Source organism: Columba livia, chromosome 8 (assembly GCF_036013475.1).
Source record: "Columba livia isolate bColLiv1 breed racing homer chromosome 8, bColLiv1.pat.W.v2, whole genome shotgun sequence".
NCBI lineage: Eukaryota > Metazoa > Chordata > Aves > Columbiformes > Columbidae > Columba > Columba livia.
Window position 1 is genome coordinate 1,688,469 of NC_088609.1, and position 17,403 is coordinate 1,705,871.

General features: G+C 44.1%; 1 protein-coding gene across 4 annotated transcripts in view; it reads left to right on the plus strand.

Annotated features, from left to right (window-relative positions):
* Window positions 1-17,403, plus strand: part of LOC102088218 (BEN domain-containing protein 5) — an 889,197-nt gene that overhangs the window by 789,141 nt on the left and 82,653 nt on the right. For all 4 annotated transcript variants that reach the window (XM_065071427.1, XM_065071429.1, XM_065071428.1 and 1 more), the window contains one exon: window positions 15,145-15,307. In XM_065071427.1, the coding sequence (XP_064927499.1) occupies window positions 15,145-15,307 (163 nt within the window). The remainder of the gene's footprint in view (window positions 1-15,144; window positions 15,308-17,403) is intronic.

Genomic DNA, 17,403 nt, shown 5'->3' on the forward strand with positions numbered 1-17,403 from the left:
TTTGGTTTCAAAGCAAGTTTCAAATAGAGTAGAACAGATCGTCAGCACAGATTGGTCGCAGTAGCTCTGCAGAAGTCAGTAGATTTAAGATTCTGGTCCAGTGTGTTGCAACTTTGTGTGTAAGAACAACATCCTGGCCCTTTCCGTAGCCTCTTTTGTGCATCAGTTCTCCTTGAAAGCTGTGCAAGCAGAACGCACAACATTCGAGCCTGCCCGTAACTGCTTGTTTGCTTCTCCTGGCCCTCCTTACACAACTGTGGAGCTGCCAATGAAGCTATTTCTGTACAGCTCTCCCTTGCCCTGGTTCAATCTGTGCACTCCAGGTTTGCTTAAATGGACACTTGTTCAAGTAAGAGGTGCTCGGTGTCCCATTGTGCTTTGACTGGGAGAAGGAATATTCAGAAATGCATCTTAGCCAAGGCAATGGGAACTTTCAGACATGAGCTGTGTGGAGGGAAGGCAGTGGATCACATTTGGCCCCTATATAATAGGAACAGGCTCAATTAAAAACAACTTTGGCATCCTGAACCAAGTAGAGAAGAACCTACTGTTTGGGCTCTGATTTTATGTCTCTTATGTTCCTCATCCTCTTTGATACCTACCATATGTTTTCCCAGTCTCTGCTGTCCCCTTTTTACTTATACTTCATCCTCTGGATGCTGAGAGATAAACCTGGGTCTCCTCTCAAAGACAGGGACAGCACAGTGCCTGCCTCCTGTGCTGCCATCCCAATGAGCTTGTGGCAGAAGAACATAGGGACCCTGCAGCATTCCGTGTGCTTAGCTCTAGAGAAACAAAATCTAAAATCAGATACAAAAGCTGTGTATGCATGAGTCTGCAAGGCAAAAGAATCTGTAATTGGAAAAAGGCCATTTTCATGATGGCAAGAATGCTAGCCTAAAGCTTTCTCATCAAGATGCAGTAGACAGGGTTTTTTTGTCTTGTGCTTGTGCATATAGCACTGCGGAGTTTGAGTGGGAACTGAGTATAGAAAACGGGTTGCTGCCACTGTTTTCTTGACAGATCTGTTCCAGCAAAAGGAAGGAGTAATTGACACCTCCTGATCCCTGTTTCTCTCTTCTGTGGTAGTTTGTTTCATGCAAGAGCGGGAAAAAGTCTGGATATAAGGCGAAGGACTTTTCTAAGACAGGCAGAAGATATCCTTTCCTCTGTCTTTTCATTTGCCGGGAGGGAGGCCTCTGGTTGACCAAACATTTCCCTTTTCTTCTTAGGATCAGCAGTGGCAGATGGCTGGGTGATGCCTGCAGTGTGTGTGGCTGCTGTTGCCTCATAGTATTCCCTAGCCATTGTCAGTATTGTTTAACTGCTTGTCTGTATGTTTTGGGGGTTTGGGGGGTGAAGCTTTCTGCAGTCAACCACTGCAAGGGCTTCTCAGAAGACCATCCACAGTGCAGAAGATCAAACCCATACTAAAAGAGGAAGGACAGCAGCTGCATCTGTTCCCAGCTGTTTGGAGCCTGGGGAAGAGATAGTTGGGTTCAAGAAACAGCTAGTTCTAGTCCAAGAAGACCTCCAGTGATTGAGTTTCTTATCCGCACCTAGTTGTTTCAAAACCACATTATAGATAAAGGGCCGTTCACAGATCATAGCAATGAAAACCTGCAACGGATAGGAGTTAAGAAATGTTGTGCTCAAATGTGGGATTCCTCTCTGATACTGTGGGAGATTAAGTGCTCCTCTTAGCGCAAGCCTCGGTTGACAAAGGGAAAATCTTTGAGAAAATGAAGTAGGAAATAGAAGCCAATAGCTGAATAAACAGTGCAATCTCTCCCCTTTGACTCTCAATCTCCTTTCTGTAGAAGCTGGCCATCGGGTATATATGTTGGCATCCAGGGCACCACATTTTGACCTCAGTGCTGCTGGTGCTCAGTTCATTGGGCTTTCAACTCGCATCCTACTGGTCTCTCGAGACCGGAAGCTTTTCCCTTGACATCCACGCAAGCCATTCTTCTCGGGGCAGCTGAGGGGATAGAAGTGTTGGAAAAGGAGACAGGCACAAAGTGTCCAACATGTGTGAAGCAGGAGGAGCGAATATTACTGCTGTCTCCAGGTGGGAAAGTCTCCGTTCTCTTGTTTTCAGCTCCAGCCATGTGGGTTACATGAGTGGTTGGAAATATCAGGGGTGAAGTTTGCTGCTCAGAAGGAATCTTGAGTTTCCTACACTTAAAAAGAGGGGGGAAAAGTGTTTAAGATTAAAAATAGTGTATGTAAATATGCCCTATTGACTGCTCAAAGGGAAGGGGGGAAGTGCATCGTTAACATTACCAGGCCGGTGTTTGAAAGTGTGGGAATGGACCACTGTTGTTACTAATTAATTTTCCAAAGCTTCAGGAGGTCTCATTTACATTGTATGCTGCTGCGGCCATTTGTTGGGATTATAATACTTCAACAGCAGCACTTCAAGTGAAAACTGGCGGCTGCATGAAGTGTTGTCCATAATTGACTAGCTCCATGTCTTCACACAGCACAGAGACAATGTTCCATTATGTTATCCATTGACAGTATCATTGAAAAGATTACTCTCCTTAAAGCATCTGTCAACCTTGATTGATTTACAAGGGACAAAGAACTGAAAAGGTTTGAAGTGCGGGTACAATTTTTGCCACCGTTTAGCATACATAATGGTTCTCCTTTGATGTCAAAAGCTCATCTTCTATTAATAATGCAGAGGGCTTTTGAATGCAGGCTACTTGTATGGAGTTCCACACTAATAACCTACTTGCTGTGAAATGGGATTCACTTTGGAGAAGCAGTCATTTGTCTGGGTTTTACATGTTCAGAATGAATCCCGACTCAAAGGGATTTGTTTGAGTGCTCTGCACGATCGCAGCTGAGCCCGGCACGGGCTGGGGAAGGCCGGCAAACCCTGGCCTGCTCCTCCAGCCGGGAATCTGCCAGAAATCACGCAGCCAGATGCAAAGGAGCATGAACAACAAGCCTAAGATGATGCGATCAAATGCCTTGTGCCGTTTTGTCTGGCAACCTTCTATTAATACACTTTAGAGTGCATTTCATGCCTGGACTGCTTTCTTCACCTGTCATTTCCAATAGGCCTTTTTATTTAAATGACAACATCCAAGGGAGATTGGTGATTAGAGTAGGGGATGGACAGGGGATTTGCACCTGTATGCCTGTTGGAGGACCGAAGGAGAGTCCCCCAGTGTCTCTGTTCTCTACCTGTTGAGCAGAACACTTAACCTCACAGTACTCTGGAAGGCTCACTGTGGTTTGCAGCTAAAATTTGTGAAAGGGAGCAGAAATTCTTCATTTTTATGTGACTTCAGGAGCAGAGGCCTGCCTTTGGTTCAGTGTGGAGAGGGAAGTGAAAGAAGAGCTAGCAAGTTTTGCTCTCAAATAAATACATGAGACATTTTTGGGCAGCTGTCGGGGGGGAAAGGACAAATTCTGTAAGGCAAACATTTTATATTTCCAAGGTTTAAGAAGGATATTTTTAAACATTAGGGAGTAAATATAATCTGTATGAAAGCTCTACCAGTGAGAGCTGACAAGCTCTTTTGAAAGGCTGACTCACTGGGTTTTAGGAGCAGCTGTTGACACCACGTCTGAGTGCATTACACATCAGCCACGGCTCGGAGTTACTGCAGGATTTGGAGAGGTGTTCTTCATTTGACCTTTCTTGTTCTGGAGAGTGGATTAGTCATAACGACCAGACACAAGCACTTGAGCATTTCAAGAACCTGCTAGTCTTAGGGGTGGCTAATTTTGACCTTTGTGACAGTATGAGAGGAGACCATCTGTTCTCTCTGGTTCATTTAAAAGAAACAACTGCAACCATTCTGGGATGGCTTTATCACTTCATAAAGCTTGCTTTTCTTTGCGGTGAAAGGAAAAAGACTGGCCAGAGCTACTTGGCTTAATCTTGGGGGGTTTGTTTGTTTATTTTTTTTCTTTGGACTCCAAACTGATTGTAATTGCAATACCTTTGAGTTCTGATTTCATTTTCTTGTATTTATCCTCTCTGCAGAGCACCTTCCTTAGAAATACCATGTGGTATCCTTTGTGTGCTGTGGTCACCAAAGACCCTGATAAAAACTTGGGGTCCTGTAATGTTGGGCACTGGATAAGTACTGAGAAAGTCCACAAGCCCAAGAGCTTCCAGTCGTGCTGGGAAAGAGACAGAGTGGCTGGGAATTGACTTGCTTGAGGAAAATGGAGAATAGAACCCAAGTCTCCAAAGTGCTTGGCTGGTTTCTTTGACAGCAGTTCCCTATGTTGTATATCACACTGTGCAGTCAACGGTGAAGTCTCTGAACAACCACCCACCCAGTTTCCCTTAGGGAAACATGTTGTTAACCCCGGTGCCATAATAACTCTGTGACCTAAAACATATTTTTGAGACTATCGTTGTTTCAGCAATAGGAGAAAATTCAGATATGGAATTATTTGCCCTAATTCTTTTTGTTGTGGGTTTTTTCCTTTGTTATATTTTAGCGCTTTTTAAACTTTATTTTATTTTATTTTAGCCTGCATGTCTAAAATGGAGCAACCAAGGAAAAGACTTTATCTATACTTTCTATTATTTTCCTTTTACCCACATCCTCCAGGTCTGTTCTTGTTTCCGTAGCACCCCCCTCATCCATCCATGCTTTCTTAGGGAAGATGTGTTCCTTCCAGAAACCCTCCTCCCATCTCCCCATGGCAGCCCCGCTGGGTTATTATCCTTACCCTGCCTCTTAGTCTTGTGGTCCCCACTACCAACCCCAGTGTGTTTCGGGCCATGTCTGAAGCAAGTGCTGGCACAAGTGCCTGAGGGAGTAATAACAGCTCACGAACATGGAATGAGCAAACCCCAATAATCCATTCTGAAACAAAGAAGAACCAGTTTGTGTTGCATGTGGCTGGGCAGGGAGGCAGGAGCAGCAAGCAAGTTACTCAGACCTACAACTCATCCCGTAGGAAAATCCATACTCACTTGCACAACCATCTTCTAAGTGCCTCTCTGCTGTTGTGCCTTTGTCCCAGAAAGGCAAAAGCTGTTGCGTTCAGGTAGGTTTTGTTAACATCATGCAAGCTTAACAGGTCTACTCAGAAATCTCTTAAAACCTGAGCACAACAAATGATCCTACCTTCTCTTTTTTTGTTGTCTGGTACCAGGGCATTTCCAGGAAGACAAACACAGCTATTATATGCTTTAGCACCCCTCTGGGATGCGTTATTTCTTTCTTTATTTATTTTTCCTGGATTCTGCATGAGGGGAGAGACAAAACATGTGTCCGGTGGCACAGGGAACAGATTGCGAAGCCTGTGCTTCCGAGCATTGCAGGTTTTGGTCTCACCAAGAGCTCTGCCCTCTGCAGAGCTGCAGCTAAACGAACTGCTCCATTACGTTGTGCGGAACCGGTCCACCCCTGGTTTTATACAGACTGTTGAATTAATTTGTATTGCAAAGAGAAGGAAAAGGTGGTGGGGAAAGTGTTTGAGTAAATGGATTTTCTTTCAGTACCTCCTTGCTGTGGTGTTTGTGCATACAGGAGTTGACAGCCCCTTCTCCACACCCACACAGGTAGAAATTTTGAATATCCACAGAAAAAACAAGTTTTTCTAGCAATTTTATGGTATATTTTCAAAGACCATCCTTACTCTCACCTAATGTCACCAAACTGGGAGCAGGCGACAGCCTCCCAAAGAAGCACAAATGAAAGGAGCTCCTTTACATTCAAATGCAAGTTACCTCTCCTGCAGATTTCACCTGATTTGGACAAACTGTGCTGTGAAGGAGGGGTAGGAAGCTGGTTATGGACTAGATACCCGTCCCCCTCTCAAGATCTCCCTTTGGGTGTCACCACTTTAACTATGTGATATTTTAAGGTATGTAGAATATAAGTCTGGTTCAGAGAACTGTTCCGGAGCACTGAAAGAGCCCAGGATGAGTCTGAGCACTGGGCTGTACTGGGCTGCTCTGGGAGCAGCATACAGCATGCTGCCCTTCCTATGGAGCGCTTGTGGTCTCCTGATTTAGACCTACACGTGAGCAGAACATCCCTTTCCCGCAGAGAAAACCACTGTCTGCGCAGACTATTCAAAGCAACTGTATGCATGAGGGTTGCATTTCCCTTTCTGCTTCTCATTGTCCTAAGTTTCTGTCGTTTGTATAAATGATTATGAAAGAACTCCCAGGAGACCGCACACACAGTCATAAAACTATTGTAAAGAGAAGAATTGCAGTCTATTGCTAGAGGCTATTTTACTGTATATTTTGAGGAAATGTCTCGTTTTCTACTGACAAATAGGGAAACTGAGAACTCCAGAGACACGAGTTATTTTCTAAACGGTGTGATTATTCTGCAGAGCTTACACTAGGAAATGCCAGCTCTGGCATCTTTGGGGACGGATGTGCTCTGGGAAGCAGAGGTTGCTATTAGTAAAAAAGGGGGGTGGGGGGAAAGCAGATACTTTCTCCATTTTTACCCTGAAGAATTTGCAGATCCAACTCTCCCAACCAACCTTTCTTCACAGGAGAGGTGCTCCAGCCCTCTGAGCACCTTTGTGGTCCTCCTCTGGACTTCCTCCAAGAGGTCCACGTCCATCTTCATTTTTGGGGTGGCAGAACTTAGTGGCAAGACGAGCTCCAGCTGAGGTTTGCTTAGAAGATGGGGTGAAATCTGCCTCCTTATCTTGCCTTTTCTGAGTAGGTTGTGACGGGACCCCTCGACTGGCTTTGTGAAGGTCTCAGTTAAGCTCATTGCCACCCCGCTTTGTTTGACTGCAGGGTGTTGTTTAAGGCCCCTCAGAAAAGCTGCTGTTTCGATTTGGAGTCTGGTCCAGCATTAGCTGCTGTGGTGAAGCCAGTGAGCTCAGTGAGCATCTTCAGTGCTGTAGCACTTGAGGAGGTGGGAGTTGCGGGTACAACCAGTTTCAGTGCATGTGAGGATGGATTTGGGGGAATGTGAAACGCAGGCTGAATCCCCACACAGGTGCTGCCAGTGAAACTGGTACGAGGGGCAGAGACAAGCAGTGGGGTGAGAGACCTCCATCAGTCCCCAATCTGGATGGCAGAGCACTGTAGAGAGCAGTGCGCAGATACTAATGAGCAGTGGAAAGTGCCGCTGTTCTAGTTCTCACAGGTGAACAGCTTGAAGCATGAAAGCCAGTTGCTTTTCTAACTACAGAGTTTCCAAAAAGGGAGCTCATTTGGTAGTTCTGGGTTTGAGGCACAAACTGAGAGCTTATAAAGCTCCCTCCTTCCAACCCCTCTGCTAATGACCATGCAAATATGTGTTTTTATCAGCCAACTTAAGCAGGCATGACTGAAAGACACTTGGGAGGGATGAAGAGGGGGAAAGATGTAGTATTCTTTCACTACACATTAAAGGGATAATGAAGCCCCTCGGGGAGCAGATGTGTGTGTGGTGACAAAGTGCCTTTAAATTGTTATTTCTCTGAGGAGGATTGCACTTTAAAGCCAAACAATGTGGTGCTAGGCAGGTTGTGTTCATGGTACTCCTGCAATGTGCTGCTGCCTTTCAGAAAGGGTGATTGCTGTCTGCTTTCCTCTGGGCAGCAGGAAGAAGGCAAAAAGAGACAGGTAGTAGTATAGTGAAAACCTCTTAGCATTTGAGGCCATTTGGCCTTCAGGTTGCAGTTTCAGGCTTTTCGCACGTTCTTATGTCACCTCAAACTGTTTCAGCTCTCTTCTGCACACCTTTTCTCGGATTTCTGCAAATCAGATTCTAGTTCAGAGAATATTCCCTTGCTAAACCCAAATTCACTGCCCACTTCAGTGTTTCTTACCAGGCACAGAAGTTATGAAACAAAATGCTGTCAACTGCAGAGCCATCAGTGGGAGCGGGTCCTTTTCACAGCAATATCAGTCCAGTCTGGGTGGCCCTAAGGGATCTGGAAAAACTCCAGGTAATGGGATCCCTCTTTGAAATGATCCCAAATTTTTTCAAAACCTTCTCTTCCCAAAATTCGGTAGTCACAAGTGATTTTGAGATGAAATACGTTTTCCTCCTGTGCATCAGATACACCGCAATGCTGCAAGGTGGGATGGATCAGGGACTAATTTTAAGACTGTTCAGATTTCATCGCGTTTCTGCTCCCAGAATCCTTCCTCTTTGCCTCCTTCAGATCAGCTTTCTACCTTTGGGACTTTGTCTTTTTCTTTCCTTTTTTTTAAGATAATCCTGTCTACATTTCAGATGCTGGCAGCGGCTGGTTTGTAAAACAATTTGGAAGAAGGCTGCCTGATAGCAGCCTCCCAAACAGTATGATTTCCAAGTCTCCAGACCCAGTTGGCATGGAGCTGATAGTCTATCACAAAAAACACTAACACATGCTTTCCAGTCTATTAAGAGAGCTAATGGAGCTGGGGAGAGGTGGGTGTGAGGAGAGACTTAAATTGCCTTTTGAACTGAGAAGTTTCCTCGGTGCTTCTAGAGGAGCGAGTAGATAAGTTTTGCTTGTAAGTTAGCTTGAAGGGCTACCAGCTGTGAGAACAGAGGGGTCAAAGCAGCGACTGCTGGGCACACCATGGCAGTAATTAGCTCTATCCATATGAAGAATTGAGCTGGCAGGTGCACCCCTCTCGTAGCACCCTGTGGTGGGGCAAGCGGAAGAGGCACAACTGCTAATATCGCTATTTACAACCTTCCGTGGCAGAGATTTCAAAGCCAGTGTATTTTTGTGCTCTCTTTCTAACTTCTGCAGACTTCAATAAAGCATTCTAGACGATGAGAGTGAATGAGTTGCAGCTGATACTGTAAAAACTCTTCACCGAGATGGATTTGACATTGTCTGGGCTCCAGTCCATTCCCCAATGGCACGGCTGTTCTTCCTTGATGACTACTGCGCCACTTCTTCTTTCTAGAGCACGAACTAGTGACTTCTTTATTGTCACTTTTTCTGCTACGCTGGGGCAGGGAGTTGAGGGCTCATAGAGGTCAGCCCTGCTTTAGGAAAAGCGCCTGCTCTTCAGCTGCAGGAGCAGCACCAGGGATAACTCTGGGGAGGTTGTCATTGAGTCCTGATTACACTTGGCCACTTCTGGTGCTGGTAGGTGAAGAACACAAAGCGATTTGTATGTGTAATCCCAGTTTACCCCAGTAGGTAAAGTGCTTATTGCTCAATTACAGAACAAGTAAAATGTGGGAGCTGATTCTGCATTTCTTTGGTTTGGTTTTGTAGTGTTTCGGGTTTTTTCTTCTTTGGTTGCTTTCTAGGAACAGCTCACCTCAGTTGTGAAATACAGCTTATTTCCCAGATGGAAATGGCATAGGATGTCCCAGTTAATTTTTAATTATGTGTTGTAATATGAAACATTAAGTATAAATCTTCTTAGTGTTTATGTTTCTGCTTTTCTCCAGGTAAGATTTCTAACAGGGTTCTCTGATTTTTGTGAGCATGTTGTTGAACGTGTTTCTGTAAAACTCTTCTTGAACCTATAGCATCATCTATATGAGTAAATGGGAGGAAGATGCCTTTATTCTGAGTTTCATCCAGATACTCTGTTTGTAAGGACAAACAATCTTCTGGGAAACATTCATGTGCAGACTAGAGCTCAAATTTTTTGAGATATATGCAGTTTGTTACTTCCTTCCATGGGCACGTAGACAATCAGTTGTGTTGCAGGAGATGTGAACAACTGGTAAAATCTGTCGGATTTCAGGAACCCCCCGGACCTTGCTACATCAGAAATTCATCTTTCTCAGTCTTTCAAAGCCTGTGACCAGATTTCTGACTGGTTGACAATTTCTTTCCTAATTACTTTGAGTCATTTGTACCTTGTTCACAGTATCACAGTATGTTTGGGATTGGAAGGGACCTCAGAAGATCATCCAGTGCAATCCCCCCATGGAGCAGGAGCACCCAGATGAGGTTACACAGGAAGGTGTCCAGGCGGGTTTGAATGTCTGCAGAGAAGGAGACTCCACAACCTCCCTGGGCAGCCTGGGCCAGGCTCTGCCACCCTCACCATGAACAAGTTTCTTCTCAAATTTAAGTGGAACCTCTTGTGTTCCAGCTTGATCCCATTACCCCTTGTCCTATCATTGTTTGCCACCCAGAAGAGCCTGGCTCCATCCTCATGGCACTCACCTTTTATATACTTATAGACATTAATAAGGTCCTCCCTTAGCCTCCTCTTCTCCAAACTAAAGAGCCCCAGCTCCCTCAGCCTTTCCTCACACGGGAGATGCTCCACTCCCTTCAGCATCTTTGTTGCCCTACGCTGGACTCTCTCCAGCAGTTCCATGTCCTTCTGGAACTGAGGGGCCACAACTGGACACAATATTCCAGATGTGGTCTCACCAGGGCGGAGTAGAGGGGAAGGAGGACCTCTCTGATCTACTAACCACCCCCCTTGTAATACACCCCAGGTACCATTTGCCTTCCTGGCCACAAGGGCCCAGTGCTGGCTCATGGTCACCCTGCTGTCCCCCAGGTCCCTTTCCCCTACAGTGCTCTCTAATAAGTCATTCCCCAGCCTATACTGGAACCTGGGGTTGTTCCTGCCCAGATGCAGGACTCTACACTTTCCCTTGTTAAAATTCATCAGGTTATTCCCCACCCAACTCTCCAGCCTGTCCAGTCCCACTGGATGGCAGCACAGCCTTCTGGTGTGTCAGCCACTCCTCCCACCTTAGTGTCATCAGTGTCTCGTTTCTTTCTGGGTTGGAGAAACACCTTAAGATTGATCACAAGTGATGTATAGTCTATACCCTGATTCTCATGCTAGGAGTGTGGCAAGGTTTGACTTGCACTGTGGCCATACCTTGATCCTTTATCTCCCTAATGTGTTGAGCAATTTCAGAAGATGACAAAGATTCATTCCCCAAACAGTCCTGTACAAGAAAGTACCCTTTTGTAGCTTGTCCTTCTGCCCTGCCGTCAGTGAAGGGTAGAACTGATGCTCCCATCCTTCACTGACTGGACACTGAGCCTGCTTGGCATCTCTGCCAATTTTGGCATCTCTGCCAATTTTGGCATCCTCCACTGAAAAGGGTTTTGCCGCTGATTTTACCCTTTGTGCAACCTGAGGTTTTCTTTAGCCAGTCAAGTCTTTTGTGAAGTCCCACATACACTGAGGAGGAGAACCCACGGAGCAGAACCACTCAGATTCCAAGTCTGTCAGGATGCCAAAGGGTGGACTTGGGCAGATTAATTCTCAGATGTGTGAGAAATGTGCTGTTCTCCTTCTTTGTCTTTAGTAGCCACTAATGTGATAGACTGATACAGGCACATAGAGGCAATCAGCAAGCTGCCTGTCCCTGCTTTGGGACTGTGAACTGCACGGGGCACGCATTCCAGTGGTTGTCAGCAGGACCATGGAGCAGTGCTGAGAAACCAAGAGCATCCCTCAGCCGTATGGGAGCTGCCTGAGCTGCTGAGGTGTAATCTAGCTGCCAGGGGCTTGAATTTGCTGAGGAAAGCCACTGTCATTCCCAATGGGGAAACTGGTGATACAGAAGCTTATTCAGCAGACCGGGGAAGGGAGGAATGAAAATCTGTAGGAAGGCTTGGGAAAGCTGCCACTGATGCTCAAGATGTAGAGGGAGGGTCAGCACACCTTGTGGCTCCCAAGAACGTGTGGAATCCAGGTGTAGTCTTCTGGTGGGCTTCTTCCTACCAGAAACAGGGGAATTCTTTGCCCTCCCCACTCTGCTCTTTTAAGACTGGATTCTTGTTGCTTGGCACCTCCTAATCCCATAGCTAGCTATTTGTTCACTGAATATATTCACACAAGCTGGGAAGCAGAGTCCTTCTGTGAACTTTAATGTATCTGTGTGTTTTAATAACAAATTACTGTTGATTTTACACAAATACCCCTGTTTGAGAACTTCAAAGTCTTTGGTGTTTCCCTCCACCCTCCAGACGTTTTATTTTTGCTGCTGCTGTCGACACTCCCATGCGATTCGGTCTTGGAGAAATAAATATTTGTTTAGCTGTTCTCCTGCTGTGCCTGTTCGGTGCCTTTGCTTAATGACGGCTTCCGTTCAGCTTTGCAAGGGCTTTAGGGCAACGGATTGTCTCAGAAAGAGACTCGTTTGCAGACAACTTTACCCGTGTTCCTTTCTGCCTCTTGCCCCCCGCCACCCCTTTTCTCCAGATCAGAGTTTAATTAAATAAATGTGCATGCACAAGGCTCTTTCTTTGCCACGATCACACGTGGCTTTTCACAGCCTTTGTTTCAGCGTTATCAGCTGCCAAGATCAGTTCTGCTGAGGAGTCAGTTTTACCTGCTTATTTCTCCACTCCATTTATCTTGACTCAAAACACCGAGTAGAAGGTTGGACTCAAGCAAGTACCTGCTGCCCTTCCTGGCCATCAGCTGCATTTTCTTCAGTCTTTATTTCTCTTCTCTTTGTCTGAAACATCAGATCACATTCTGGCTTATAGCATTTGATGTATAGCCAACCCCAAGCTGCTGTTTCAAAACACGTGCTCATATTTGAAGGGTTTATGTTACGTTTTCTCTACTTCAACCCTCTTGAGTCACACCAGAGATTATACTTTTACTCAAGATGTCAAGTTGGTCTATGCCATCAGATTTTTTTTCAAAATTAGGACAAACTTAATCTCCAAAATCTACATTTATGCACCTAAATGAAGGCTCATATTTTTTTTTATTACATTTTAATTCCTGGAGGTGCAGCACTACCTGGCAAAGAAAGGAATGGGTGATTTCATTAATGCCATCACCATTTCAAGTAGTTTTGCGCAGCTGAAACTGGGACTCTTCTATTAAAAAAAATAGAAAAATTCAAACTTTGGAAATATCCAAATTTTGTTTTCTTTTTTGGCCATTTACAAAACCTTCTTTGAATTATTTTAACTACTCCTGCTTCACTTCTGAAATATGGCAAATATAATTTTGCCAATAACTAGATCCAACTTCTGAGCTATTTTCTGCCAGAAAGCAAAAGTCACTTCAGTCAAGTAATACATCAGACTCTGGCTTCATCTATTTCCAGCTGATGAGGTTTCAGCTTATAGCAGAGATTGTTTTTTATTAAGCCCTGAGTACATGACCTGGCATTGTGCAGCGGAGTTTCATCTGGCTACTGTCACTCCACTCCTCAAACTCATCCAACTGCTGGTTTTTCCTTTTGTATGATATTCAGAGCTTTCTCCACAATGATGATTCATTACACAGTGTGTCATCAGCAAATTTTGTTGGCATGGTCATCCATGGTCACCATGCCAAGAACAGTGATGAAAACATTATGTAATATTTATCTCAAGAATCATCTATGAGGAATTCAACTCATAACCTTTCTCTAGCCTGGCTGAAATAATGGGAAATAGAACTGAAAAGGACCTCAAGTCCACACTGTGTCCCAAAGATGCGAACTATGCTCAGTAGATATTTGTCCCATTTGTTCTTATACATAGTTGATGAGATTCCATAATCTTCATACGTACTCCGTACCAGTAACTGAATCTCCTAATCACGGGAGTACTTCTGTCCCTAATGTCTGCCCTGAATCACTCCTCTAACATTTTCTTGTTTTCACTGTGCCAAATGCAGACACAGAATGAGCTTTTTCCCCCTGTGAGTGGTGCTTCTGCTCACAATCCATAATACCACATTCTGACACGTTTGCTGTCTCTCTCCTTTGAGTTGGCTCCATACACACATACTCATCAGCTGATGCTTTGATGCATTGAAATTTCCACCACAGGCATTCATTTGAATTGTTACCACAAATTTGAAATGTTACCACAAAGACAATAAGTTGCATTTAGAAACTCCTATACAGAATGCTAATAAGAAACCCAATTCCATCTTATTTTAATTAACCTGGGAAACCTTCCTTTTTTTTTTTTTTTTAACATGAGAGAGACTTCCAGACATCCAGAATGTTAAAAAACCCACAGGTATTTCCATTCTTTGTATCTTCTGCTATACACTATTCATCAAGATTTGTTTCTTATTTCAGTATTACTCTGATTTTCTTGGTCTGGAAAAGTTCAACATTTTGAACCATTGCATCTCATTTTTTAAATAAGAAACAAATCTTATTTTCTTTGGGTTAGGTAAGAGCTGGACTTGATAAATACCAACATTGTATTAGCAAGACAAGATGCTAGTCATAAGGTTCAATAGGAGAACTCTGGCTAGCTCAAAGAATTCACCATGGGCACAATGACTGAACAGTAAGCGATGCTAAGGGTTCTTTATGTTTCACTGGCAATGCAAAAGTCTTAAATCAGGAGTTAATAAGGTCTTTTATGCAACGGACCCAAGTTGGATCTACTTGTGCTAAGCCAAGATCAACTCAGTTTAATGGTTATGAGGTTCGTGAACAGAGTCTGATAACCCAAATGAAATCGGAATCCGTTTTTTTGTCTAGTTGGTAGGAACAAACCCTGAGACTTCAGTCAACCTGACCATGAGCTCCCCTTTGGTCTCCAGATGTCATGCCTTCAAAACAGAGCCAAAACTCATTTATAGAAATTCTTGAAGTCCTCTCCTACACCCCTCAAATGAATAGTCATAAAGCTGTAGGGTTCTTAAAGCCGGATCTTTAGTAATAACACAAAATACTACCTTTTATACTGTGCTGCTAATGCTGTAAAATTGCGCAGTATATTTTTCCACCCAGAGAGCAACACCCAGTTAACATTTAAGTTAGTGAAGTGGAAATTTGTGTGACCTAATTTAAGAACCAGTCAAATGTCTTAGGTAAGAAAGTTTCACTAGAATGTAAATGCTACTGTACTTCTTTGCTTAAAAGAGTCCAGGATAAGGGCTGGGTGAGAATGGTTATGATACAGGGGAACGCAGTAGAGAGCAGGAACTCGATATCCAGAAATAGTCCAGCTTAACTTTTGAGAAAGGAGGGTCTGGAAGGTTCACTTTAAACTCGTGCATGTAACCGTATTTCTTGGTGCTATCCAGAAGGGGAGGAGAAAAGCTGATGTTACTAGTGAGCTGAGATTAATTTTGTGAAAGTCTGCAAGGCGTTATTTATAGTCGCTGTGCCAGAACTGTTTTCCCATTAATGGTCTCTCCAGGCCGTGCTCAAAAAACAATGCAGTCTCATATAGTCCAATGGCAATGTGAATTTAATTGTTCTCTATTTTAACAGCCTCCTTCCCAACCTTTCCCTTGCTCCACTCGTGAACTCTCTTCCTATCTTTGTGTTCCTCCTCCTGCAGTCCAGCACGTCGTTCAACAGAGATGCGGTGAAAGCAGGGACAGGCCGGCGCTTTCTTGGTGGGCTATTAAATGATACGTCCTACTGCTACACCCTGGAAGTCTCATTCTACAGCTACATATTGGGTGGAACTACTTCTACCGTCCCCTACACAGAAGAAGCATGTATCCTTTTGAAATCCTTCCTCCTCTCGCAGCACACCTGAGCTGGGCACTTAAGGTAAATACTTCTATCTCAATAAGAGTTTGCTGAGATACAAACACACAAGTGGAAATGTGAATCTGCTCCTGATGCTTTCATTTCCCTCATATTGATTCTTCATACTGTGGAAATTCAAGAAAAGAAAGGTGTATTAGATCAAATAAGCCATTTCCCTCTTGTAGGAGATTGTCCCACATACTTGTTACAGAAACTAGTCCTGGAGAGCCTGTGATCCATTCCCTTCCACAATCTTCCATTTCTTTCTTCATTTCTCTCCTTATTCTCTCATTATCCCTGTGTTTGTATTATTGTTTTAATAGCAAGTTGAAAGTGCATCTGTGGTACTGAGTTGAAGTGTCTTCCCCGCTTTTGAAGTGCAGCCAAAAGGCTCTAAAGGATCCATTAGGTTCTGCAGCTGCCTCAGGGCCAGGTCTTTAATACCAGTTGACAAAGAAATGGAAAGCGAGCTCTGCAAACAACACCAGCCAAGTCACATTTTTGAGTGCTCGGATAGAAGCAGTGTCTCATTCCTCAAAAAAACACATATCTGTCTGGCTATCTCAATGTATCAACAGTTTGTAGCATTGTTCTGACTGCTCTTATAATCTGTTTTTATGTTTTTCTTTTTGTCACCATGCTCAATCAAATAACTGGTGCCCATACATCAAGCTTGGGTGTGTTGTTTCATTTTGTCGTTCTATCTTGGTCGCCTTTGAAATTTCCACAGGTTTAGAAATGCTGCAGAGTGGGAAAGATTAGCTGTGATTGCCTATTTACCTCTCCATGCATTTTGGAAGATGGGGAAGGTTTACAGCTTTAGGGCAGTGAGGGGAAGATTTTCATATGAGACACAATTCTTCACCATCCATGTGTAAGTTTAAACTGTGTGGGAACAAGAAATGGGGGTCAGGGAATGTAATTCTCAATCATTTGGGTTCTTTTGCTTTGGCTTTTCCACTGAAAGTCATATTTTGGGGAAGGAGGGAGATGAATATATTAAGGTGACTTATGTGACGTGAGCATTTGGAATACAAGCTCTTTTTTGGCCAATACGGTTAACTATTTCCAAGGAATAGCTTCTTGCAACATACACATATGCAATACATCTTTCCACTGAGGAAAAAAACTGTTATTACTGTTAGGTTTAGGTACTTATATTTTGGCATTTTAAGAACATGAGCCTTAGTTTCACGTTTAATTCTCCTCCTCACTCGGTCCTTGTTGTACCGACAATTGCTAATTTCTCTTCCTTATTTATCGGGAACAGTTTTTGCAGTGAGGAGTGAAAAGACTCCCTATACAAATGAGATCATGATTCCCTTGGATATGTTTTTCTTCATGACTTTTAGGTCTTGCTGGCATAGTTTCCTTTTCCATCGAGATTTTTGGTTTGTTCTTCACATTACAGAGGTTTGGGGTGTGGGGTCTCATGTCTCTATCTATTTGCCCGGCTTGCCTTCTGCAGACAGGGCTGCATCGTTCCCAGTTCATCCACGGTGACCCTCAGCAGCTGGAGCCCGGCAAACAGGCCCCAGATCACAGATATCCTTCTTGGTGGTGATGCAGGGAAAGCTCAAGCAGCAGCTTGATTTCTGCGGTTACAGCTTCACCCAGCTGAGCAAAAAGGGAGGAGAAGCTGTTCTTGCCTGGCCTGGCAGGCAGCAAGCAGGGAAGGCTCTTTGCCACTGTAATACGTTCCGCTGGCATTTTGCACTGCTAGGTTTTATTATTTCCTTTTGAACGGAGGGATTCTATCATGAGTGCCGCTTATGGCAGCTCTTCCTCACGTGTGCAGTTTGCTAGTTAGAGAAAGAAATGGAGCTGCTTGGAGCAGTCTCTAGGCTGGTCTGCGCCAACACAGGAGAGGCTGGATTTACACACATCCCATCCTGGCAAGGGAGAAGTTTCACATCACTGAAGTGCCTGTGACCAGGAGCAAAACAATTGCAGAGAGTTCCAATTTAGCCTGCACAGCTCTTTCAAGCTATTTGCAAGTCAGTGATTAATTAATGCTCAGATTTTTTAATGGACCTGAACCAAAGACACAGCCAGTCAGTTC